The sequence below is a fragment of the Gavia stellata genome, chromosome 1 (genome assembly GCF_030936135.1).
Source record: "Gavia stellata isolate bGavSte3 chromosome 1, bGavSte3.hap2, whole genome shotgun sequence".
Classification (NCBI taxonomy): Eukaryota; Metazoa; Chordata; class Aves; order Gaviiformes; family Gaviidae; genus Gavia; species Gavia stellata.
The window spans coordinates 81,229,124-81,255,541 of NC_082594.1; the positions used below are offsets into that span (position 1 = coordinate 81,229,124).

General features: G+C 37.9%; 1 protein-coding gene across 1 annotated transcript in view; it reads left to right on the forward strand.

The window, feature by feature from the left end:
* The window catches only part of WWC3 (WWC family member 3), a 108,777-nt gene that overhangs the window by 79,816 nt on the left and 2,543 nt on the right, over positions 1-26,418 (forward strand). Inside the window, exons 10-22 of the mRNA XM_059816278.1 lie at positions 682-771; positions 1,886-2,460; positions 8,596-8,716; positions 9,574-9,648; positions 10,704-10,790; positions 13,247-13,439; positions 17,636-17,803; positions 18,450-18,601; positions 19,346-19,505; positions 20,693-20,857; positions 22,788-22,880; positions 23,900-24,127; positions 24,887-25,014. Of these exons, the coding sequence (XP_059672261.1) occupies positions 682-771; positions 1,886-2,460; positions 8,596-8,716; positions 9,574-9,648; positions 10,704-10,790; positions 13,247-13,439; positions 17,636-17,803; positions 18,450-18,601; positions 19,346-19,505; positions 20,693-20,857; positions 22,788-22,880; positions 23,900-24,127; positions 24,887-25,014 (2,235 nt within the window). The remainder of the gene's footprint in view (positions 1-681; positions 772-1,885; positions 2,461-8,595; positions 8,717-9,573; positions 9,649-10,703; positions 10,791-13,246; positions 13,440-17,635; positions 17,804-18,449; positions 18,602-19,345; positions 19,506-20,692; positions 20,858-22,787; positions 22,881-23,899; positions 24,128-24,886; positions 25,015-26,418) is intronic.

Consider the following 26,418-nt stretch of genomic DNA (forward strand, 5'->3'; position numbering starts at 1 on the left):
TTCTATTTGTGTTGTGGCAGTGGTACTGAGTAATTCAGCTGCTTGTTACTAGAATGGGCAAAAAATAAGTTGCAGTGAGAGTTTTTTGTCATAGCTTAGTATTCAAAAAGCTCTTATCACCTGCTTAAATGCAATGATATATAAATGTACTTGAAAGACTTAGAATTAGAGCTTAAAGTTGAGTTTTATGGTTACTGCTTTAACAGAATTCCTCCCCAAATTTTCTTTTTATCTTTGAAATTTGACACTAATTAGCTTGGATAATAGGGCTATTTGGAATATTTTTTTCCTGCCAAGGTGACAAAAGCCATAGTAGTTCTCTGTGTTTTACTGGCACAGTCAGGTTGATGCAAGGGAAGAAAAAATCTTGTAGAGTCTGATGTTTTTACCTAGGACTTTTTATGACTTTGCTAATTGCTGTAATGTATTTTCAACTTCATGACTCTTACATTGTGTCTGTGTCTGGGAATTCTGCTGGAGTCTTGGTTCTTGTGTTCTTGCTGGAATTTCCATCGCTGCATGAGAGCTGCGTAAATTAAAACTTTTCATTAAACAGTGAAACTTCTTTTTATATTCCAAACTGCAATCCAATGATATTTTTCTGTACTTGGAAAGCTCCTAGCACTTCTTGAGCGCTACTGTAATGAAGAAAAATAGTAATATGTATCTGTTTAATTATAGGATACTGTTACAGGAAAAGAGAAATTGTTTGCTTATGCAACTAGAAGAAGCTACACGTTTAACCTCATATTTACACTCCCAGTTAAAAAGGTGAGTTATGTAAAACAAGCAGGTTTTGAAGTTTAACTGCAGCAAAGTAGAATATTAATAATCTATAAAGTTTACCTTTTAATACTTTTATGTATGTGTGCCAAGTAGATTAATTTTTTACTAAATTTGTACAGTTTGGTCTATAGAATGTGATGATTTGGATGGAGTTTTATAAATAGTATTAGTGATGGCTATTTGGGCTAGATTATTATGTGTATTTGGGAATTTTATATGTTATCATTTTCTGAAAAAACCCATTGTAATATTGTTACAGTTTTACTAATATGAAGAGAACGTTCTCTTAAGTTCAGTGAGGTTTAATATTCTGATACCTTCTCCAAAGGAGGGGTTTTTTGATCCCTGGTGAGATGGCAAAATTTTGCCATTTTAATACAAGAATGTGCTAAGACCCACACAGAAGCCCAGAATGTTTTGCATATTCATGCTCACGGCTGCCTTTTTAGATGCAGCTCTTGGGGATTCCTCAGCTCAACACCATGCCAACATCAAAAGCTCAGTTCCTGTCCTGTCTCACTTCATCTCTCTGTCACTTACATTCTTCTCTCCCTAACTGTCTGAGAGTGGTAAGAGGAACTGGAATAGAATTCATCCTAAAGTCTTTTTTATTTTGCACTGGCAAAAAGTGTGAGGGTGAGGCTTACACAGCAGTTTGTTAGGACTTTCCAAATCCCTTCTGACTTTTTCTCCTTGATATGTTTATGACCCATCATTAGCGTAAATTCAAGCTGGATCATGGTAATCTACCCTTCCTGGCTTTACATTGAGTCCAGTGATCCAGATCCTGCTCTGGTCTCCTTTCTGCCAAATTATGGCTGCTTACACATTGGAGGAAAGGGTAGTCTAGTCCTGTTGGACCCTTTGTCTTCTGGCATGTGGTCCTGATTTGATTGTTACTTGGGCTGTTCCAGTCATGGTTGTGGTTGAGAGCAGGGCAAGAGACACGATCTAGTCCTTAAAATGCCAAATCATCGCTCTATGTCACTGTACTGAATACATGTAAAGTGGCTTGTGTAATCTGGATTGACGTTTTTATGTCTGTGCTGATTATATTTGAAACGGCCCTTTTTGTTTTGTCTTTCTTTGCCTGCCGTAGTCTGTCGGCTAGCACCCTCACGATGTCCTCTGGCAGCAGCAGGGGATCCCTGGCCTCCAGTCGAGGATCCTTGGCCTCCAGCAGAGGCTCCCTCAGCTCGGTCAGCTTTACGGACATCTATGGCCTTCCGCAGTACGACAAATCAGACAGCATTACAGACTATGGGCAGCATTTACGCTTTGACATAATTCCCTTCGAGTCTCTCACAAAGGATGTGCCATACGCTGATCCCATTGGACACTCGAATTTCCATAAGCAGCGGAGGTCTCTGGATACCCCGCAGTCCCTGGCGTCCCTGTCATCACGGTCCTCCTTGTCTTCATTGTCCCCTCCAAGTTCGCCTCTGGACACTCCGTTTCTCTCTGCATCTCGAGATTCTCCCTTGGCTCAGATGTCAGAAGGTTTTGAGGAGATGGCAAGCATGGGAGCTCTGGAAATGCTCAGGGCTCACACCACAGCGTTGGGTGACGATGATACACAAGGAACAAGCTCATCTCAGACGTCCACTTACCCTGTGGACAATGAAGGGCTGCGAGAAATGGGACCACAGCTGGCCACTGTCCAAACTGGTGGAGGTGAGTTTCTGGACATTATTGTTTTGTCACATTATCACAGAAAATGTCACACAGACCTAAGCATACTAGCACAGTAGAGAAGTAGAGATTGTTCCTCAATTTGTCTTCTTCCATCAGTTAAAAAATACATGGTAGATGTTAGCTGTTAAAAAAACCAACCAAACAAACAAAAAAACCCCAAACTTTAAATTTAGGGTAAAGATGTGAAAGAGTAGAGAAACCCTTGTAAATAGATCTTAAAATAGTTGTGAATTGGGTGAAGTGAAGGGAATGGAGTATGGACTTTCTTTGGAGTGTAATGCATCAAGGAATAAATATTTCGGTCTTGGATTGGGAATTAGTAAAAACGTGCGTTTAGTTACGTCTGAGGCCCTCAGTTGTGCCCATGTTGCCATTATTCTGATAATTTAAAGCCACACAAACCCAGGGGAGGTAGGGGGAAAAAACCCAAACACAAAACCAGGCACAAGGTAATGCTACTGACAGTGCTTGAAGGCTGGCTGACTCCATGCTGAATTCATACACACCCCAGACCAGGTTCCCTTGTCCAAGTTCTGCGATGGAGCAGGAGCCACGATGGCATGGCAGTGTCGAGTGCATGTGCACTGCGCTCATGAGTAGAGTGCTTTGTCAGCCAAGGAGCATGTTTTGTTGGGGGTGTGTGAAAAGTTAAGTGTCCGCTTGAGTGGTGGTCTCAGAGAACCTGTGCTCTGTGATTGCAGAGGAGCGACGTGTGCAGTTACCACAACACACATACTGTAGCATTTTCTTTTCCTACTTGACTGTGAAGTTATGGACTTGATTTAGCTTGCATTGGTGGAAGCTTCTGAGGCACTACAGATGAGAAATATAAATTAGAGACATCAAAAGAGGAAATAGAAACTTTTTTAAAAAACAAAACAAATATAAAAACCTGAGCATACAGACACATGAGAAATTTCTTTTCAATCAATCAAATGAAAGACTGCTGTTAAAATGAGAAAGAATGTTTGTTCATGATGACTTTTTTGGTGTTGGCTTGCTCATATTGCTATTAAAACTGTACCAGTAGAGAAGGGCTTTTAGAGAATATTTTTAATATTAAAGATTGTAATTCCCATCCCATTTCTATATCCAGAATTCTGTATTAGCAATTGCATAGAATGTTGCATTCAGGACTTATGACATCAGGAGTAATTTGAAATATAACCAGAGAATGTATCATATTACCCTACCAAAATCTTATTTGTTAAGTGATAATGAGAAGGAACATTGACAGTATCTAAGGAAAAGCTTTCAGCTTTTTATTTTTAAAAATAAAATGTCACCACTATGCTGAAAAGCCTGTATTGTTCAAACAGGATGTGAGCCTAGACTCACCTAACTTTCCTTAACGCAGATAGCATTGCCAGAAGGTACTGCTGCAGAATTTACATTTACTAGATGTAAACATTTCTAGTGCCCATATTGCAGCATTCAGACCAAAATAAACAGAATTCCAGAGACCAGCATGTAAGCTTGTGCTTAAATTCATGCCATGAAGAGGCTTCCTGAGGCTTTCTTTAAACCTCAGATCAGACCACAGCATGTCTTCGCCCATTGTGGTAAGTGAAACTATGTTAGTAGTTCATTTATAGCTCGTATGTGTTTCCTAGAAGTGAAGGCCTGGTCTGAGGGCCTAGGGAGCAATAGGATGAGGGTCAAGTTCCTGCTTTGGTTTTCCTATTCTCCCTTCTCTGTCACGTTGCTACACATTTCACATTTCTCTGAAAACCTCTGGCAGAACATGCCTGTGCTACCTGCTGTCACTGCTGTGGTGTTCAGCTCGTAGTCCAGGGGTTACAACTTTTCTCTGTGTACAGCAGGGTGCTTCATGTTGCTTTTCGAGGAAGAATGTATGGTTAAAAGGTAGCCAGGCTGTCTTTTTTTGAGATTTATTTTTTAATATTTGAATTTGAAAACAAATTGCTTAATAAAAATTCGTTTAACCTTTCTGATTTTTGGCTGGAGTCATGACTACTTTGAGCTCCACACTCACTAGCTGGTGGGTTTGCAATTGTCATGCAGTTGTTTGCAAGTAGCAGTTGGAAGTTTCGAAATTATTACCGTTTTGTATTCTTTTCTTGAAGAATTTGATGGAGCACCAAGCTCATATATCGCAGCTTGGGAACCCCCCAGATGTTGGGGGGTTTTGGTTTTCACTAAGATACTGCACAGTGTGCTTTGCTGCTGCCACCCAATGGTCTGGTAATGTAATGTGAAGCTGGAAAACCAGTAATTATCAGCTCAAACAAATCTTTTGCCTGTTCCTTCACTAGACAAAACATGAGGTAGTTTTTGCAAATTTTGGAGGCCGGGAGGGTTAAACTGCACATACTTTGCCCTGAAGCAGCACTTGAGCAAGTTCAAGCAGTTCCTCAGGAACTGCAATTTTTGATGTTCAGTTGCTGATCTGTTTTCTTGTACTGCATCTGTTTCAGGAACATACTTTGAAATATGTTAGTGTGTGTGAATGGAAGGAATATGCCTGAGAGGTTAAGTCCATCGCATTTATAAAGCTGGGAGTGGGAGGAAACATGTTAACAAAATACTGGGCTTTAATATCCTCACTATCTCTTCCTCTCTATCCTAAAATAATCTTTCAAGTGCTGAAGTTTCCTTTAATGCCTAAATAATCTCTTGTTTGGAAAATACTGTCATAGATCTAAAAGATGATTTATCATTGTATGCTTTTCATTTTGTCTTGTTTCTCATGCTGCACAACAGAAAAATTCACTGTAAGTGAACCTGAAATTACTTGTGCTGTTTTTGCCTGTAATTCCCAGTGTGTTTTTTCTGTGTGAAGTGTTGGTTGTTTTTTTGGGTTTTGTTTGGTAGTTTTGGGGTTTTTTTTGAGTTGCATGTGAAGAAAAAGGAGATTTTGCTACATTTGGTTTTGTTTGATATTGTGCTGTATCTGTTTAATCATTATGGCGTACTTAATATTTTGCTATGTCAACTAAACAATATATTCATGGCTGTAGTTAAATTCCTGGAAAAAGTGTTCTGCGAGCTTCAGCTTTATTATATCATAGTAATGCCTGACAGCATCATAGTAGGTAAGGTCTGTTCGTGTCTCTGATCTAGTTTTTATGAGAGTATTTGACTGTTATTAGTGCATTTTGAGCTGATGTGCGGTATTTGTAGTCTCCTAAGCTTGTGAAACATGCTTTAGATTTATTTGTATATATTTTTAGCTAATGAAATCTTGGACATCAAAATTTCCTTTGAAGTTCACTTTTTCAACTAATGACACCTTGAGAATATTCTTTTAATCAGGGCTGTCTTATGTTTATCAAGCTTTGGCACCCAGTAGTTCTGGAAAATCATAGATATTGTTCACTGATTTTTCTTATTTAAATGAGAAAATGAAAGGTAATTGTCTATCTTAGAAACTTTATTTTTAAACAATTGTTTAGCTTCCAGCATTGGAAGGTCTGTAACCTGTGCTAAACCTTGTTCTGTTTAAACCAAAACCTGATGTTTCTTTCTTCTTGACCAGTTTTTCCTGCTGATTTTTTTTTTCTAGTCAAGGGCATGTTTTGGTGTTTGCATCTCTCCCAAATTCTCTGGGATTGTCCAGATGCTGTCGAATGCTTCCATGGCCTGCAGGCAGCAAGCTAATCATTGTCAAGTTACAACATTGTTGTAACATGTCAGTTTTTCATGACATTATATTGGTGCTTCAGACCAATTTTTCCTTCCAGACAAATTGGAAACATGAACCTCCAAAGGAGAGAACCCATGAGGTCTTTTGTCCACTACATCTGTACAAAGTGTTCACATAGAGGGGCGAGCCAAAGGTTTATTTACAAAAAAAGAAGTCATCCTAGTGTAACTTGTTGAAATTAATACAGAAATTACAGAAGCACTTTCATACAAAGTTTATACACTTTTGTGAAGTTTGGCCTCTTTCCAGTGATGTAAAATTATTGGGAAACTGCATATTAAAAGGTGTCTCTACAGAGTGCTAGTTTTGATTCTGCATAAATACAAGTGACAGAACTCAGAGGTAAGCTCACCAAATTTAAAAGTTCTTTAAAAAAAAAAAAAAAAAGAAAAAAAATCAACCAAGAAACCAAATCCACCACTTTGTACAAGTGATGTGGAGGAGAGTGTAGTTCAAATACAGCTTCTGTGCTTTCTGTGAGCTAGCTTGAACTGGCTCTCATTTGTGGTGAGGATGACAGGAGTAACACTGCATGGTGTGTGATGTACAGTAAGGGTGGGATGCTGTAATTGGAGGTGGGGGGGAAGGGTGGTTCTTTCTCCAGGCACAGAGACAGATGCAGACCGGGCTGTTCCTGGTCAGCAGATAAATTTCCTGCATAGCTGAAGGTGACTAAATCCTTCACTGAATTTGGTGGGGAGGTCCATAGGGCTACTTATGGATCCAAAAGAACAGAGAACTGGCTCTGCTGATATACGGGAATTTTAGCTCCAAACAGGACCGTGTGATTTTTGGAACATCTTTTGGGATTTTGTGCTGTTGGTGGCCTGATAACAGGAATGTACCTCAGGCTGGTGCAGGACTGCCAGGCTCAGTGCATCCCGTCCCACAGTGGATTAAAGATAACCGTAGCCAGACACTTCTGTTGACAGCAGCAGCGTGGTTGTGTTAATTTGGGGGACTTCTATCAAGCTTCAAGGCCTGATGTCCTGTCCCGGTGGTGCTTGGGTGGGAGGTGAGATGGGTCCCATGCAGGGGGGCGGCTCATTGTCCATGCCTTAGCTGGGCTCTGCAGGTGGAGCTCAGGCCGTGGGCTGGCATTCTGCTGAAGGAAACTTGCAGATTAGGTACCAGCATTTTATTTTTGATGCCTTACGATAATGTGTAACAGAGGTACTTAACAAGTTGTTACTTTGAGCAAGACGTGTTTCACCCTTAGTCGGGGGCGGTAAGCTGTAAATGTCAGCTGGTGCTTGCCTCCCGTGCGATGTGCACTGCGCTGCTGTCACTCCAAATGCTGTCTGTTGAAACTGTGAATGCTTCCATGCTGTCTAAGTTTCTGAGCATGAGTAGAAGCAAGTAAGATGCTTTCCCCACTTTTGAAGTGGCATCTCTTTGCCATTGCTTTTCTGCTTTGAGGACAGTCATTGAGCCTTAAGCAAACGGGGGGAAAATTGGCAAAAGTTCTTCACTGCACAGAGAAGAAACTGCATTTCTACAAGTCTGTTTAATGTTTCTCTCTAGGATGCAAAAGAAAACAACCGCAAGTTAGGAGCTGTCATTGAAGTGTCGAAACCTTACCTCTATAATTCTTGAGCATTACCACTTGTGCACGTACCTTAAAGGATTGGTAGCTGCTATACATAGTTGCCTGTGCAAAACCTGATGTATAACATGATTTCTATTGATACACTTACAACATGAAAATGATTGCTGAGTCGCTATTTATGGTGTTGCTGGTGGTTCAGGGAAGGGTGGAAGAGGGGGTTGAATATCGCTTCCTCCTCCCCCAGTCAATTTTCAAAGTAATTCACCAAGAATTTGAAAAAACAGTGGTCTAAGTGAGTTGGAAGGCGCTGGTTCTTTCTGATAATGCCTCTCAGTCTGTAAATAAAAGCTACTATTATGCGATGGTATAAACAGTATGCTTTGAGACTTTGTATTAGGAAACAAATGAGAACAAAACCTCACATTGTGTTATCAGATAACTTCTTAAAAGAATTAGTCTCTGTGTTTGTTTTCAGCCTATTGTATATTCAGTAGGTAAATCTTAAAAGATTAGGATATCATGTATACATATGTTGAATTAATGTAAGTCTTCCTCCAGGAAGGATTATTCTACCAGAAAAGCATTTAGTAACAATGCAATTGGTTTATACTTAGTCTTGTCAGAGAGAAATTAGCCACAAACTTCCTTCCTCAGTTCTCCCACAGAAAATCTCTGATCGATTGTATTCTAGGTTTCAGAGAATCACAGAATCACTACGGTTGGAAAAGACCTGTAAGATCATCAAGTCCAACCATCAGACTTGAAGTTAGATGAAAAAGCAACGAGCTGTGTTTGTGACAACTGTTTGGCCACTAGTTTTGATACAATAAATTTTTCTTGTTTAATTTTTAAGATATTGCCTTGAGCTGATGTTGTCTTCGCTTTTTCTCCATGACAGCTGTAACTCTGCGAGGAGACAGTGGTAGAAGATCGGAGAGGAGAGCCAGGCGAGTTTCAGCATGTCTCTCAGATCATTCACTGGCTAGTGACAGTGGCGTGTTTGAAGCTTTAAGCAAAAGGTTAGGTGTATAAATGCATAGTAAGCTGGAAATACTCCTGTTCTACCACATGGTCTGAAAGAATTCATTGTAAATTTCTGAATACGCTTTCAAAATTGCTAATTCTTAGTGACGTAAGAGTATTGGGTTGCATGTTTTAAAGGAAAGAAGCTTTTTACATCCAGTTCCACTGTCATGGAAGTGCCAAGTCCTTTTCACTTTATTGGCTCTAACATTTTAACACTATATACTTCTCCCTTGAAAGATAGTTTTCTCAGCTTATTAGTCGTAAATCAGTAATTTTATTTCAACCATCTATAACAAAATAAAATTACACAGTGTGACTTACATTTCTGAGTAGCATGTGATAGAAGTGTAACTGCAAGGAAGAAATACATGAACTGCTGAAAATCTAAAAATGTGTAGGTTGACTGAGTGATTGAAGGATGGGTAAAGATGTTATTCTATACAATTGTTTTAACACAATAAACAGTAACTGGGAAGAAGATAAGATTTTGAGGATGTTAGAGAGAAGTGGAAGACAGACTAGACACTAAACTACCCTAAATATCTTGAAAGAGGTATTCTAAAAAACTCTTTATTTGAAATTGTGAATTACTACTTCTGTGTGTTTTTAAATAGATATCTTATAGAACCATAGAATCATTTAGGTTGGAAAAGACCATTAAGATCATCAAATCCAACTGTAGGATCATTGAGTCCAACCGTAATCCCTTCTTAATCCCTTCTGTATTGCCAGTCGCTCCTGTATTACCAAACAATTGCTTATATTCATAAATCACAAAATAAATGTTAATTTCATTATGTTTTAGCAGCTTAGGTCAGTATGTAGTTTACAGTACTTTGTGTTCCTGCAGGAATGAAGATCTGGAAGAGCCTGTTTATGGTGATGCTGCCAGTAGTGAAGAACCACAAATACATGTTGGTTTTCTGTGAGTAGTGTTACTCCTCTTTCCCCCTGTCAACTGAGCAGGAATTGCTCACTAGTTTTCTTGGTTTTGGTTTTTATCTTTTTAATAAACTTAACTGCAGTGGACAGTTTTAAGAAGTTTCTGAATTGAAAGCCAAAGTTTAGTGGAGGTACAGATTAGTCATCATATGCTACTTTCTGCTGGGATAGTGCCTTAACCATGCTTCATTCAGCGTCCTTTTAATGCTGGCTGATAAAAGGGCCTTTGTTACTTCTTTCAGTAGCATTTTCGCGGTCTGGGCCATTAATGAGTGTATGGATATAGGAATACATCTCTCTGTGCGAGATCTGACTTTTTATGCCAGATAAAGGAGGATTACCTTAGGAAAGTCCCAGGTGAAGAGACACAAATGCAAATACAGCTCTCAAATAAGGCTTTGAAGTCCTGTGCTTAGGGCATGCTATTGTTAGTAGTGGGAGCAGTGTGGGGAAGGGCAGATTATAGCAATGCAAGGCAGGATGTGGTATCTTAGCCCTCTAGAATCGTCTCTACCCCTTGGAAAACTAATTCCCAAGATTGGGAGTTTTCAAATCTCAACCAGGTTTGTTAGCTCCATTTCGAAATTCATGCTGATGTGAAAGAGTAGAATTTTTATTTGTTTTCATTAACCCATGAAAATAATGCAGACTGATTTGTCTAATGCAATTGATGCTTTACACATGCGCACACATACACACACACATATATATATGCATATGGTGTAACTGTTTAAACCAAGGAGTGTATTTTATAAAACCTGTTCAATCAAGAGTCACAGTAGGGAATATTATTCTTTTCAAATTGAATAATGTTTAATTCTCTTAGTTCTGATAACTTTGTTACTGTAGCTAATATTATGACTAACGTTCTGTTATCAGAGTGCGATACCTGTAATTGCTTTTGGTTAAGAGATTTTAAGAGATTTGTTTAACAGCAAAAGGTGCTTTTACATTCTTAAAATCTTTTTAGTCTTTCATCTCTATCTCTTAAACAAAGTATTGACGCTTGTTGACTAACAAAGAAAATTTATTTTCCAGGCATGACAGTGGAAGCGAATCTCTGTTAGTCCACGTATTACAGCTGAAGAACTTTACTAGCCTAGTTGTTAAAGAAAACTGCAAAATGTAAGCTTAAATTTCACCCGAAGTCTGATCATTGCTTGTTTTGTGCCACAATCGTAAATACCATAAATTTGTTTGCTGTCATGTAAAATTAAGCCATTTCTAGAGAAGTTGGTATGTCTTAGTTTACATGAGGATGGGGTTAATTTTATGGACACAAAGCGTCCATTTTCTAGAACCTCTGTCATAATGGTCAGATAACAAGCATAGTCTCTAATGACCAATGTTCTTACGTGTTTCTTATGCACAGGAAAGTTTGTTCAAAAACATCAAAGTCATTCTTCCATCACCCCATGCCTTCTGGCCCAAAAGCTGTCTACATTATTTGCAGTATTCCAGAAATATTATCTCCTGTACAACTTCTCTACAGCTTATCTGTGATGTATCCCAGAATAAGCTTAGTGTAACTGTCTCAGATGCCTACTGTAACATCTATATTAATCAGTGAGAGAGATACCTTGCCCTTTATCTTAACCAAAAAAAAAACCAACAAAAAAACCCACCCCAGGACATCTGCAGGCTTTTGTGGCCATTACAGCTCTCCCTGAGTATCTGTGAAACACCTTTCAAAGATAATTTTAACACAAATGCCAGCTGAGAATCAGTACAAACAATTGAATTATTTTAACATCTGTTGGCCTGTGCTACTTTTTCAGATTCCATATTGCATTATATAGAACGTTGCTTAGTTTATTCTAATAAATGTTTCTTAAATAATGGCAATGTTCCCATGAAACACAGTCTTATCTAGTGATACGTATCTTAACATATTTTAAAGAAATTTGACCCATGAAAATTGTTGATCTTTATCTCTGGGGGAGGTTGTTTCAAAACGATGGAAAATGGAGGTGTGATAACGTTGTTGTGTTGTAATATAAGTGATTCTGTGGGAGTTGTTAAATTCACATACATCTCACTGAATGAGTTGATCTTTGTTGAGAATACTTGATCTTGCTAACTGTGCAAACCTCTAGTGGAAATTCTTCATACCGGTGAGTGCATCAGTATCAGTCTTTTGCTATAGGGAAAAAAATGTGAGCATTGAGTAGTACTCAGCCATGTTGCCTTGTAATTAGAAAAATAAGTAAGTGTCATCTGAAGAAAGTCAAGTAGAGTCAGCAAGGTAAAAAAAGACTCCAGAGGTTTTGTTGGACGTTGTGATCAAGGCAATCAGACATCTAAGCAGCTCTCAAAAATGCAGTTCTGTTCCCCATCCTTCTCTGTTAACCACTTACGCTGGAATCAATCAATTGCATGGCTGCAGGGTAAATTAATTAGTTTGACTGGTCAAAAAAGAAGTTTATCTTACCAAAACCAGAAAAAGCTTTTAGCCAGTTTAATGAATTCCTCCATGCAACTGTACGTTCATTGAATCAGAGTTATTGGGGCAGTGGGGGCAAGGTTACCTTCAGCAGCTGATGAACGGAGGAGTTGGATTGCTCTCTTTTTACAGCATGTAAAGCTATTTAGCTAACTGGTGCTCCAGACAGCAGCACTGCAGTTCCACCACAGTGAGCTCTTCCACTTGTCCTCTAACCATTTACTTGCCTGTCAGTGTCAATCCCTCTCTTGTGGTGGCATAAGAGTTCATGCAGCCATGTAGTCAACTTGAGTGAGCCTCTGAGCTGGATTTTTTTAATCCTTAAACCTTATGTTAGCTAGGTTAGCTTTTTAACCCAGGTACATTTTCTAATCTGTGTTCACAACACAGTTGCATGAAGCTGTTTGCTGGCACAATGGAAAGCATGGCAAAAAATAGGATATTGCAGGGGCTGGACAAGCAGTCAGGACAGGGAGAACACAGAAACACTTCTCTAAGTAGTTCTGCTGCCTTCTGTCAGGTTAAAATGGTTGTGGATTTTGATTTTTGGCTTGGAGTCTCAAGTGAGATAGTACCAGATATTTAAATTTGTTTTTTAAGATGGCAGGTGGATGCAGATTGTAGGCTTCTGCTGTCCTTTTATGTTGAGTTTCTTAAGCAGGGGGTGGGAAGGGTATGCTTAGTGGGTGGAAGGAAGAAATGGATCAGTGACACGGGGCAATTCAATCGCCTAAACATAAGCATGTGTTTCCATTTGAAATATCATAGCATAGCACTTGGCCTCCAGCTGCTGCTGCTCAGGAAGGCTGTAGCTCTCCCATAGATCCTATGTCATATTTGCTAGCCCCATGTAGATGCCTTGGATACCTCAGGGCATCTTAAGTGCCACTTGGTGCCTCTGCTTAAGCACCAAGTTAAAAAAAAAATTAGTTTTAGTTAGAAAAAGATAGAGTTTCCGAATCAGCTTTGCAGTTCTTCTGTGTTAAGAATACAAAGTAAATTCCTGTAATGAGGAGATCCCAGAACAGATTCTTAACGTAGAAGTTACACTGATGTTTTTGCTTAGCTTGATTTTTGTGAACTGCAAAATAGCTTTCTTTGTCTGAATTGTGCTATTTGTTTATTTTGCTGTTCCCAGTCATGTGAGAGTTTATTTGCCACCACTTGATTCAGGCACACCAACCACTTACTGCTCTAGAGCTTTGGAATTCCAAACTCCGTTAATATTTAATGAAGTTTTCCGAATCCCTGTGCATTCAAGTGTTTTGAAATTAAAATCACTACAGCTGTATATCTGTTCAGTTGACCATCAGCAACAAGAAGAACTGTTGGTAAGTGGTCCTTTTTCTTAAAAGCCATGTGATATGGGAAACTAAAGTTACTTGAGGAATATTTTTTAAGATTAAAAAGAGGAAGTGGAGACTTTATCTTCCCTAAGAAGTGCTGATAGAGTTACATGTTAATGTGTCCGATTGTTCACGTACGTAAGTATAGTTCTGTTAATAAAAAAGATGGGATTTTTAATAAGTTGAAATATGGGCATTTTAGGTTACATAAAGTCTTGGAAATGATTAGCAAAATTAGCAGAGGTTGAGAATTGGAGCATTTTAAGCAGTTTTGAAAGTAATGTTATCTGTACTACTGTTTACTGTTACATTGCAGAGGCATTTTGAAAATTGATATGAGGTTTACATTTATTGCGATGGTATTTGGTAGAGAAGTTGTTAATATTTTATTTACTAAATGCATTTCTTACAAATGTCTGCTTTGAGGAAAGTTCAAAAAGCTGCCATTGCTAAATTTTGATGCCATAAACTTTTCCACCAAGACTTCATCTGACAGCTTTTAGACTATAGTGTGCTCAAGACTTCTGTTTCTGCATGACACTGTAACGCGTGTGTGATGAATCAGTATCATTAAAATAGTTTCCTAATGAAAAGATAACAAATACAAACTCCTTGCTGCTATATAACAGTGGGCGAAGAGGACTACTTTTTTATCAATTTTAACTTTGTTGCAGGATAGTAGTGGTCCTGGCAGTTTTCTGTTACACCAGCCTTTTACTTTAAACTGATTGAGATATCTGATGTAGATGCATTCAAATAAATGTAGCAATTGTTGAAATAGGTTACATGTGTTGACTGTGTTAACTTTAGATGTGTTAAATGTTAGCTTCATTTCGCTATTGTCAAATGTAAATATGCTTAAATAAACTTGCCTTGGGGCTGATGTCCTGGCTATTTTGAGCGAGTGGGCTGCCATTTCAGTGAGGGGTTTGAATGAGTTAGTGAAATTTTTTTTAAACCTATCAAAGAAGTTAAGAGGTACAGTCATCTCACTGTCATGCTGGCCTATGGATAAGAGGTGTTTATTTGAGAAAATCTGGTCAAGAATGCATGTTTGTTAGTCCACCTTTAAAACTAGGTAGCGTCTTATATAACAGTGGTCTTAACTTTGACAGAAGTGGACCCAAGGTCTTGTCTGCAGTAGGAAGTTTTGTCATTTTTGCACTAGAGCGTAATGAAAGAGAAAGCATCTCAAGAATGGGCTGGATATATTGGTGTAAAATGCTTTATACTGGTTGTCGTGGTTAAACCCCAGCCAGCAACTAAGCACCACACAGCTGCTCACAGCTGCCCCAGTGGGATGGGGGAGAGAATCAGAAGGGTAAAAATGACAAAACTGGTGGGCTCCATACAAGCTACTATGAAGAAAATTAACTCTACCCCAGACAAAACCAGCACACCGGTATAGCCTGTTCCTCTGGGAAGCTAAATAGCTATTTCAGTATAAAGCATCTTTATATGGACACAAGTGCATCTAAATTTAGGGCGCTTTTATTTTAACTGGTATTGCTGAATTAGCAAAAAAATGATAGGTCTTCAGGTTATGTTGGTAGGCATTTTTTCTCTTTAATAGTCTTAGTGTAGTTTTGTCAGAAATATCTTTGTCTACAGGAGTTGGTAACATACTTTAGGGTAAGTCAACAATGCTACTCAAAAAGAGAGAAACAATGCCATTTAAACATTATGATCGTTGCTCTCTTCTGCTGTAAATTGAAAGTAAGCATTTTCTCAAACTGAGAAATCATTTGCTACCTCTCTTTGGAACTGCTGTGATGGCCTCTATCAACAAGGCCTCTGTCTTTCAAAATCTCTTCCACTGAGATTACAGGTTTTTTCATCTATTTAATCATCCATATATTTCTGAAGTTCTTGATGACTGTTTTCTTTTCAATTAGATTATGCCAGTTTAATGCTTTCCTAAATGCAGAAGCCAGGCTGGAGTTTATCCTAAGTTATACAAATATTTGTACATAACAGGGAATGAAAAAAAAAAAAGAAATATTCTGGCAAATAGTTCTAAACTTTGCTTACATAGAGAAGTAAATCTACTAAACTGGTGGGATGGTCTTTCCATTCCCCCAACCTTTTACTCATATGCCCTGCCTTGCTGAAAGATCTTTTTCTGTTTTCCTACAGCTTTCTGAAACTGTGCTTCCTTAAGTTGGCTTATTTCTTCCCTGGTGGCCTCATCAATGTTGAGATAAGGGAGTTGTTATTTTCCATGATTAGCATATATAGCTCATGCTAAAACATCAAAGAAATATGATTGCCTTTCGTGCAATCACATGGCATTGCTGTTTCACTCCCAGTTTCTGATCTTTTACAGTTCTGACCAACCAATTACTCCCCGTGTCTTAATTTATTTGAATTCTTGAGTGTAACATTTGTCTTTTTGCGTTTCATGGTTTGATGTCACAATGTATCCCATTTTTTAATATAATTTTAAATTCTGATCCTTTTCCCATAAATTTTACAATGTGTCTGTTTGATTCATAAATGCTTTTACTATTTCGCCATCCAAGTTGTTAACAAATGCATCAGAGCAGGCACGTGACAGACCGCTAGCAGACCCACTTTGGTTTCTTCATCGTTTTGAGCGAGCTCCAAATCTTGAAGTAGAGGTGAAATATTAATTAGTCCTTTCAGTACTGATAATTACTAATTGGGTTTGATGGTGATTTTCTACCCAGTTAGTCATTCTCTTTGTAGTAACAGCTTCTCTGGCTTGCTTTCTTAGCTGCTTAATAAATGCAGTGTGTAGGGCAGTGTCAGGCATCTTAAGAGTCGATGTATGTTTTTTCCAATATTGATCACAGGAAAACAGCTTCACTCTCTACCTCTAAAATCAAACCCAGCATGTCTTAAACATTTTCCAACTCTGATGCAAAAGTGTAAATATTCGATACATGTTTCTTTCTTACACTGCATGAGAGCAAGTGGGTAATTAGAAGATATCTCTGTTTTATATATAAAAGAAAAGGCATCTGTGTTTAGCCTCCAATATACTGACATAAAATGATGTTCTCAGTAACATGTTGTATCCCGTTATGACATTATTTTGTTAGTCTCAAAAACTTTTCTCCATCATCCTTTATACATCTGTTTAAACGGAGCCCCAGGGAACATTCATCTTGGAAAAACAATACAATGATTTTTTTATTAGTATTATTTTCTAATTAACTGTTTCTTTACCTGCTTAAAGTTGAATGCAGTTTCTGTATACATTTCATACTGCCTTTACAATTAGAATCATTGCATCCAGCTATTTGTTTTGTGAGAGATGAAAACAATTTTTACATGATTTTTCCAGTTATAGAAATGAAAACATTCTTAGCATGTGGTACATTAGCATGGAAATGAACAGGTGGTAGAGACAGCCAGGTAAAGCCAAAAGCAGTAATTAATGGCTAGCTAATACAAAATCATCGCTAGGTCCCACTAGTGAACTGATTGGGGAAAAAAAAAAAAAAGCCTGGGTTTGCTCACAGCTATTTTTCATTTAGGTCAACACTACTCAGAAGTTTCTTACACGAGGACTGTCTGATGAAGTAGGGCTACTTTAAAGTTGGGAATACTTTTAGTGGGAAGCCTCCATTAAACCTGTTTTCATCTGAATCTGGGAGATGTAAGGATGGCTTGGAAAGTGGAAAAATGGCTTTATGGCCCATTTTGACTACCTTATGATGTAAATAGGCAGAAAAAAATAAACTGTTTTACACAACATTTTATCTTCCTTTGGAAGATGCCTTTGAGGACCAGAGAACAGAAGGGTATCTCAGAATATAGTTCTCTCAAAAGAAAACAGATTAAAGTAATATAGTTAAAGTAATTTTAATTTAAGAAAATGTAGAAAACAGGTATGTAATTGAGAGGATTTTTTAAATAAAATACTAAGAGCTGTCACCTGTAACAATCCTATCTACCTCAGTCATAGAAATTTTATTTTTCAACTTAAAAAAATTGAATATCTGCTCTGATCCTTCCTGGTAGTAAGCAAGAGGCAAGAAATTCAGTATCTTAGACATCATAACAGAACAAAACTGTCTCTTTTTAAGAGACACTATTAGTATTTAACAAAGTGGGTTTTTTACATTATAAGTAAATTGCTTTTTAAATGAGAAGGTGTCTATCCTGCAGTGTATGATTATCTTACTGTGGCCAGTGTTTTTTGTTCTTTACAGGGCATTGCTCAGATAAACCTGACTGATGCAGAGAGTTCTGGTGAGATGCAGCTTCACTGGTATACTCTTCAGATCTTCACTGGTTCAGACCCCCAGAGGGCAAAGAACAAAAACCAGTGTGAAGAAAGTATTCCCCGGTCTTCTGGAAATGTAACTACAGTTAAAACAGTATGGCTTTGAAAAAGTGATTTGGTTACTTTATTTGACCTGCTGGGTGGTTTGTGATCTTATCTCGGGTGCAGTTTGTTTTCAAGGTGCAAAGAAGGTGATACTTGAATTTAGCTCTTGTTGCAAGAGCTGGATTTTAAAAGAATAACTAACAGCTAGATCATGTCTGGACAGGTGCTTGAAATAGTACTTTGTGTATGTTTGTATGCACACTTCCAGTCCAACTAACTAAAACTCATTAAAAATTTCTGCCACAGCACTTCAAGAGTTTGTCAAGAAAGGTTGTGCAATTTCCATCCTTGGAAATTTTTCAGCCCTTGACTGGGCCCTGAGCAACCTGATGTGGCTAAGAAGCTGTCCCTACTTTGGGCAGGACATCAGTCTAGGTGACCTCCAGAGGTCTCTTCTGACCTAACTTGCTGGATGGTGCTCCACAGTGAGATACAGTCTGCCTGGTTTCTGTGAGAAGTTGTGTTCATAGAACACCATGTATTTTTTGATTGTTAAGATTCAGGAAAGATTTTTTTTTTATTTTCTTTAAGGAACATACAATGGCTGTGTTTTTATTTTGTTTTCTCTGTATAATATACATTAAAAATATTGGCTTGTTCTAACAGTTTTATCTGAAGTCTAGTTTACCTTTCAGGACGCAGTGACAGCCCTATTAGCTAGGACCACTGCCCAGCTGGAAGCAGTTGAGAGAGAGTTGGCAGAAGAGAGAGTGAAACTGGAGTACACAGAGGAGGAAATCCTAGAAATGGAAAGAAAGGAAGATCAGGCAGAAGCCATATCAGAAAGGTAAAAATAGTAGTTTAAATACCTCATCAAACAGCCGAGTGATATTTACATTATGGGTATAGTCTGAAATACAGCAGGAGAAACAGCAGGTCCTTATTTTGAGATCTGCTCCCTTTTAGTATTACAAGTATAAATTTCTGTTATTATGTGATGATGTGCAAACAGGAGAAAACCTTATTTGGATGGATGGCTGAGTTCAGAGGACTTGGAATTTGGGGAGTGGGAAAACATTATATCAAACAGAAGCTTTGCTAGGGAGGCAACTGTAATGGGTTTGCAACAGCACTGTACTAAAATAAATAAGATTTTGTGGTGACATGGGAAAATGTCAAAGAAAGATATGCATTACAATGCTTATGGAGTGAACATGCAACACAGCTCTTACTATTTCAGGGTTTATTACAATGCTATTTCATCGTTAATAATACTCCTAGTTTGTTACATGAGTTGCATTGTTCTTTTTGTCATTGTTTTCTTAGTACTGTTGTAAAGACCAGAGCATATGCTTTAAGAAAATTAGAGAAGGTGATTTTTTTGGGGGGGAGGGCATGAAATGTATTTGCTTGACTGCATCTGCAGAAATGCAAGCAGGACGTTTTCTCCCGCTGAAAATTCTGTATTTTTATTGGAGAAATAATATTCTAAAATGATAAACTGACCTGGATAACGAAATATATGAATGTGATGCATAATTGCATGGTTTTTTTTAATACCTACAAAATTCTTGTGATATTCTGACTTTAGGAGTTGGCAAGCAGAATCTGTTGACAGTGGATGCAGTAATTGCACCCAGACTAGTCCTCCTTATCCAGAGCCATTTTGTGGTGATTCGTTAGCTGGACACATGTTTGCAACTCAAGCAGGCCAGTACAGTTCTGGAAAAACGCAGCCTCCACCACTAAAGGTAATGAGAGAAGACACTGCAGTACGGAAACTGCCATGCTGCCTGGCGCACACAGAGTGTGTTACTGCTGCTCCTTGAGTTTGAGTCCGAATTGATCAGGAGAGAAAAGAATCACAAATTACATCAGCAGCCCTGTATGAGCCCTGCCTTCAGGATAGTGATGTGCCTTTTGAGTTGTTAAAATTGCCCTCTTTAAGGCTGGGTATTTTTGTTTGCTTACTAGTTATTTCTGGACGGAATTAGTTTTTTATGTCAAAAGGCAAGCTCTTTTTACTGTGGCCTTTATCTAATCTGTATCTGTACACACTCGTGTCAATGTCTGTGTTGACCTGAAATTGTAACAGAAAAGATCATGATCAAGTTCCAGTGTTCTTAGAAATGAGAATTTTTGAAGGAATTGTGAAGAAGGAAGCTTAATGTTTTAAGACTTGCATTGCTGTTTCAGTGTTACAATAAATACAGCTGAAATTTTCAGAACAATTGTGCTGAAACTGATGTATTTAAAATCTTTTGTATTCAAGATATGAGACATTGAAAGTAATCCTGAACAAGCTGAAATCAGCACACTTCCATTGAAGTAGAGGAACATAAGCTGTTTGTGTTGCCTTTAGGGAAGATCATACCTCCTATTAAGGAGTGAGTTATCTTAAAGTTTGGAAGCCTTGCTAGAGTAGCATATGTTTTCTGTATTTCTGAATATTTTAGTGTTCTTGTATCATTGTTTCAACAGTCTTTCAGTTCCCTTTTGTTGAGTTTCTTCTCTTCATTTGACTTCTTCCAGTTTTAAGGTGGTTGCTTTCTTCAGAGTCGCCTTGCTTATTAAAAGGTGACTCAGTTTTCTTCTGTTGAGGCTGGAGATCAGGTGGTAGCTTGGTTAATGCCCGATTCCAGTGCTGAATGCAGTCTTTGTGCTCTGCAGCTATGATTCACGTTATAACTACATCTCATAATTGTTACTGTTCCAACGAAAGCTGCTGAAAGGTAATCTTACAATTTTGAATGACCTAGTTCTAAAACTTTCTAAAAAATGAGGTGATTCATCCTCTGTTCTCAGTGCCTATTAAAACTTGAACCTAGCTAGCAGGGAACATTGTTTACTTTTGATATTGTTGAAATGTCTGGTTGTTTTTGGTGAGAGAGAGAAAATAAGGAAAAAAATAAAAAATTGTCCTTCATTGAAATTTTAGGTGGATAAGGAAACTAACACTGAGGATCTGTTTCCTGAAGAAGTTGCTATTCTTCCAAAAGAGAGAACTAGCCGCAGGCCCCGGGGTTCTGCTTTTGTTCGCAGTAGCACTATTGTTCGTTCCCAGACCTTCTCGCCTGGAGCACGAAGTCAATATGTTTGCAGAGTGAGTAAGGCTTAAAAAGAAGGGGCAGGAGTGGCCTCCACACAAGTATTTTGTACATTTTTGATAATTTCTTCTTAAGACTTTATTACATTTATAAGAAACATATGCTACTTTTTAATACTAATGAATAATCTTTCACTGAATTAAAACATTGCCATGCGGAAGAGGTCCCCTGAGTTTTTAAGAGTTCAAACCTGAATTGATTTCATTTAAAATTAAGAATCTATGACAAATTACATATTAAACTCTTTTCCCTGGCAACCTTAGGTGTTAGGCTAGGGTGGCTGGTTTTATAGAGGTACGGTGCTGTCTAATGAGGTATATAAACAGCTCAGAAGCCACGTTTAACTTACAGATACCTAAAACTTTGGGAAAGGGGACTGAATGCATAATCTTAGGGTTACTGCATAAATACTCTTACGACTGTGGTTGCTGTCATGAATGTCAGTCACAGGGTGCCTGTTATAGTGGGACCTAGGATTCCTGGGTGCACTGGTGCAAGTAATTGAGAATTGGCACAACAGTTTTCAAGCTCGTGTTAGCTAGCTGCTACGTTCAATGCCAAAAGGCTCACAAGCAGTTGGGTTATGGTATTAGAGATCAATACATGGCTATTGATTTTGCAGTATTGGTGGAATGCACATAGCTTTAATCATACTCTTTCATAAGCTTTTGAGAGCTTGAGTTTGAAAATGCAGTAATAGTTTTTAACTTTTATGTTTTTTCCTAAACGAAGGATCTTCTGGTTTTTGCTCTCTTACTTACATTGCACACAGTGCATCCGTAGACCCCTTCAAATTCTTCAGTTTAATTTCTGGATTTCTGGATGATATAGGCAGTGTGAGTAAAACACCCTCACACACCAGAAAAAAGATAGTATGAAAAGGAGAACATTATTAAACACCCTCACTTAATCTGCATTTACTTAAAATTGGGGAGGGGAGAGGAAGGGGGAGGGGGGGGAAGTAGGAGACTGTAGTATTTGTGCCTGTTGTGGTTTAACCCCAGCCAGCAATTAAGCACCACACAGCTGCGTGCTCATTCCCCCCGGTGGGACAGGGGAGAGAGTCAGAAGAGTAAAAGTGAGAAAACTCATGGACTGTGATAAAGACAGTTTAGTAAGTAGAGCAAAAGCCGCGTGCACGCAAGCAAAGCAAAACAAGGAGTTCATTCACTGCTTCTCATCAGCAGGCAGGTGTTCAGCCATCTCCAGGAAAGCAGGGCTCCATCACCCATAACGGTTACTTGGGAAGACAAACGCCATCGCTCTGAATGTCCCCCCTTCCTTCTTCTTCCCGCAGCTTTATATGCTGAGTGTGATGTCATATGGTATGGGATATCCCTTTGATCAGTTGGGGTCAGCTGTCCCGGCTGTGTCCCCTCTGAAATTCTTGTGCACCTCCAGTCTACTCGCTGGTGGGGTGGTGTGAGAAGCAGAAAAGGCCTTGACTCTGTGTGAGCGCTGCTCAGCAATAACTAAAACATCCCTGTATTATCAACACTGTTCCCAGCACAAATCCAAAACATAGCCCCATACTAGCTACTATGAAGAAAATTAACTCTACCCCAGCCAAAACCAGCACAGTGCCCATGACAGTAAATCCTTCAGGAAGAAATATTATTGCCTTTAACTCCCCCCTGCCCCTTTTTTATGTTACATTGTCTTGGATATTTAGTAGAATGCTTGATGAAACTTAGCTGTAAAACATTGATGGTTTTGAAGTTTTCTTAAATTAACTCTACAATATGAGCACTATTCTGTATAAATTTTTATGAATGGCTAAAACTGAAAAAACTCGTTGCTTAAAACAAGGTAGTTTCAGTGCATTTTTAAAAATAAATCTCAAAAGCAAAAAAAAATAAATCCAGATTTCTTAATGTAGACAACCTGTTGTAAGCAACCTGTATTTTCAATATCTTTTCTAATCAGCTGTATCGCAGTGACAGTGACAGTTCAACTCTGCCAAGGAAGTCCCCTTTTGTCCGGAATACGTTGGAGAGACGTACTCTACGGTATAAGCAGGTATACTTAGGAAACTGGTTTTTACTTTTCACTAAGCTGCTAGAACACTAGTACTTTTATACCTAATCTTTAGATGACTACAGGTACATTCTGATGCTTTTAGGAAATGTATAAGGCTTCTGTAATGTAATTGGGGGAGGGGTGTGTGTTTTGGGTTTGGTTAGGGATTTTTAAGCTAAAAGGTAGACACAGGAAGTGAAATACAGTTGCGAACAATTATTGAGGAGTGTGGTAGACTAAAATTAGTTTAACAGAGACTGAATGTGTATTTATTTACATGTAAACTTTGTTAAATCTTTAAAATCTAGTTTATGATGGAGGGTGCAGGCCCAGAGAAGTGTGTGTGAATGTGACAGTAAAACACCCAGCTCCCCTCCCATGCAGCCTAGCAAACCATAGTAATTGAGGCCCAAGCATTCAGGAATTAATAGGTTAAGCTCTTCTTTTGCCCCTGTGCCACCCCACATGCTGCAGAACAAGTGGGCAAAGAAGGGCAAGTAAAGCATTAATGCCTTGTATATAAATAGCATAAAGTTTAGCCTGGTCAACAGAAGTTAATTTTTTGCTGGTGTGGGCAAATAGGCAGCTATGCCTCCCATTTTGATTCAGAATGTATCTTAAAACCAATATTGAATAAAGTCCTTTAAGGGGAATCTTGCTTAGTACAGTATTTTCTGACATCATGACTCAGTTATGAGTTTTTTCGTATCGCATCCCTTTTATTATCATTGTAACATGAAAGTTTAGTCCATAAACTTAGATTAGTTAAATATTGATAAGCCAAAAGGAGACTGTAAAAGGAGGTAGTAGAAAGTATTAATTGAAAAAGTTTATGTATGGTACAGAAGACTCCTACAGCTTGTTAGCCTTTTGCTGTGGGATATAAATAATCTCTCCAAAAGACTTTGTGTGTGAAGTAAGTACAGAAAATGTATCCTCTACATAGCTAAAAATAGGCCGGTGTACCGTGTTGAGAGTAATACATTGTGCATTTTATTTGAATCCTAACAACTCAGCAGTCCTGCAGATCATCTTTGGCTGAGCTTATGGCAAGGACATCCTTAGACCTGGAGCTGGATCTTCAGGCATCCAGAACTAGACAGAGACAGCTGAACGAGGAGATATGTGTTTTAAGAGAGTTGAGACAGCGTCTGGAAGATGCCCAACTCAGAGGGCAGACAGATCTACCCCACTGGGTCCTTCGGGATGAGCGATTCCGAAACTTGTTGAAGGAAGCAGAGAGGCAGGTATGGTAACATGAGATGAGCACTCAACATATTCAGAAACTTCTGGTTTCAAAATTTCTTGATTGTGACAAGATGTCTAAAGAGCTGTTTTTAGGGACCTTCAAAAAATGAATGTTACTTCTATATTCTTGAAGTTAGTACAATAAAAATGATTGCATTGATTATTACCAAACTCTGTATTTATTTGAAGGTGATTACTGGAGAATGGCACTAGTTGCCAATGGCACTTTTTGTTTTGGTTTGGGTTTTTTGGTCTTGTTTTGGTTTGGGGTTTTTTTGTTTTAGATAGTTATTATTGGAACTTTAATAATTTCCTTACTTCTGATCTTTGAAAGAAATTTTGCTGATTTGATATTTCATTTTTTACAAGTATTTGGAATGTTCTCTAAGTAATGGTTTTTCCTTTTCTTGGAGAAAGAAATTATAGGCAAAAAGTGGGAAAACCCGCACACAAACAAAATTGCTGTTGGATTATTTGAGACAAAGAGTGAGGCTAAATTTATTTTAAGGTCTTGTTTGACAGATCTATGTGCAGTAAATTTCATGAATTTAATACATATCTGTCTGAAGAGCATTAAGAAATGAAACAATACTGTCAGTCTTTTGCATTTATAGTTCTTAAATGATCAGCTATTTCAGACAATGTACTTGTGTGCTTTTACTGTGATGAATGGAAAAAAAATCCATTATTTCAACCTGAGTATTCTTGTGTTTTATTTATTCACATGTCCATTTTAAGCATTATATTCTTGTTTTCAGACCAGACAGACCAAATTTGAACATCACCAAGAGCAAGCAGCTGAAAAGATGCTAAAGAAAGCATCAAAAGAAATATACCAGTTGCGTGGGCAAAATCAGAAGGAGCCTATTCAGGTGCAGACTTTTAGGTAAGTGGTAATGTGTACTGAAATAGCAGAGCAATAGTTTATTAGAGAGGTTAAAGCTCTCTGAAGCATTTAGGTGAAATTCTGTGTGTCTTCGATATAGCCAGTACTTTTTAACTGTATATTGATTTGGACACATAAGTTTCCTTTGAATTATTTGTAATGCAAAGAGCCAAAGCTGAGGTAAAATTTCAGTGTTACAATTCTAAAACAGATGAAATTAAAAAAAAAAAAAAGTCTTCAAGTGCAAACATAGCTTAGGTGATTCTTTCAACATAGCCTAGTCACTAAGTTCAAATGATTTGTCAGTTCTTCAAGCTTGTGGGCATAAATAGTTCGTTTAATGTAATACATATACATTACTACTAACACTCTATCCCTAAAAATTACTCAGTAATATTCCAGCTTTCTGTCAAGAAGCATTTTCTTTGGACTTTTTTTCCTATTTCATCTGTGTTCACATGGTATGTGTCCTCTCTTAGCTTTTTTTTTTTTTGACAGTTTATTTTGTGTACAAGTGGCATTGATAAACAATGTCCACATTTCACAGGAAGACTTTATTACTTCAGCATTAAAATTTTTCTTATTTTTATTGGGAGAGTTACAGTAGGAGTAAGAAAATGTTAGTGCAGCATAGATGTGGCAGACAGCTCAGCCACAATGTTAGATCATACTATTTCATCCAGTGTTTAGTTTATTAGAACTTTTTTGCAGGGAATACTTAAGTGAAATAGAAAAGCTATCTGTCCGTCAATGTAATTTTTTTTTTTGCTTGAATTATATTGGAAAGGTCTTCCTCACAAAGGTGGGGAGGAAGTAAGAGGAACAGAAATTTCAGGGTTGTTTTTACATCTTATGTTTCTGGTAATAAGAGAGGGTTTTTATGCTGTCTATGGAGATATAAAAAGATATGGGGAACTGAATAAAATGAGAAGTAGAAAATGAAGCAAAAGCTGTCTTCCTTGTTTAAATTATTGCCCTTTTTATGCACACATCCATTTCTTATGACGCTTTACAGCATGTACTGTTTGCTCAATAAAGAAACAAAAAGATGACTCTGCTGTCTTTTTTTCCTTTTTTTTTGTAGGTATTATTGCAAAATGTACAAGGGTGAACTTTGTATTGCAGAAGGGGCTTATGCAGGGCTTGTCCTGTGAAACCTTTTTACAGTCAACTATGACTGATGTTCAATGAGTGGTATAAAGCTTCCACCTAAATTTTCAAATATAGTAATTGTGTTCAACGTAATGTTGCCAAAAGTATACAGTGAGGTTTAACAGTTTTTGTAAGTTTCTTGTACTTAAATAAACCATCAGTTCAGTATGTAAGTAACAAATAATAACCACTAACCAGAGTAAAGAAACCATGTTCTTGGGGAAAAAAAAAAGTAGGTATATATTTGATTGA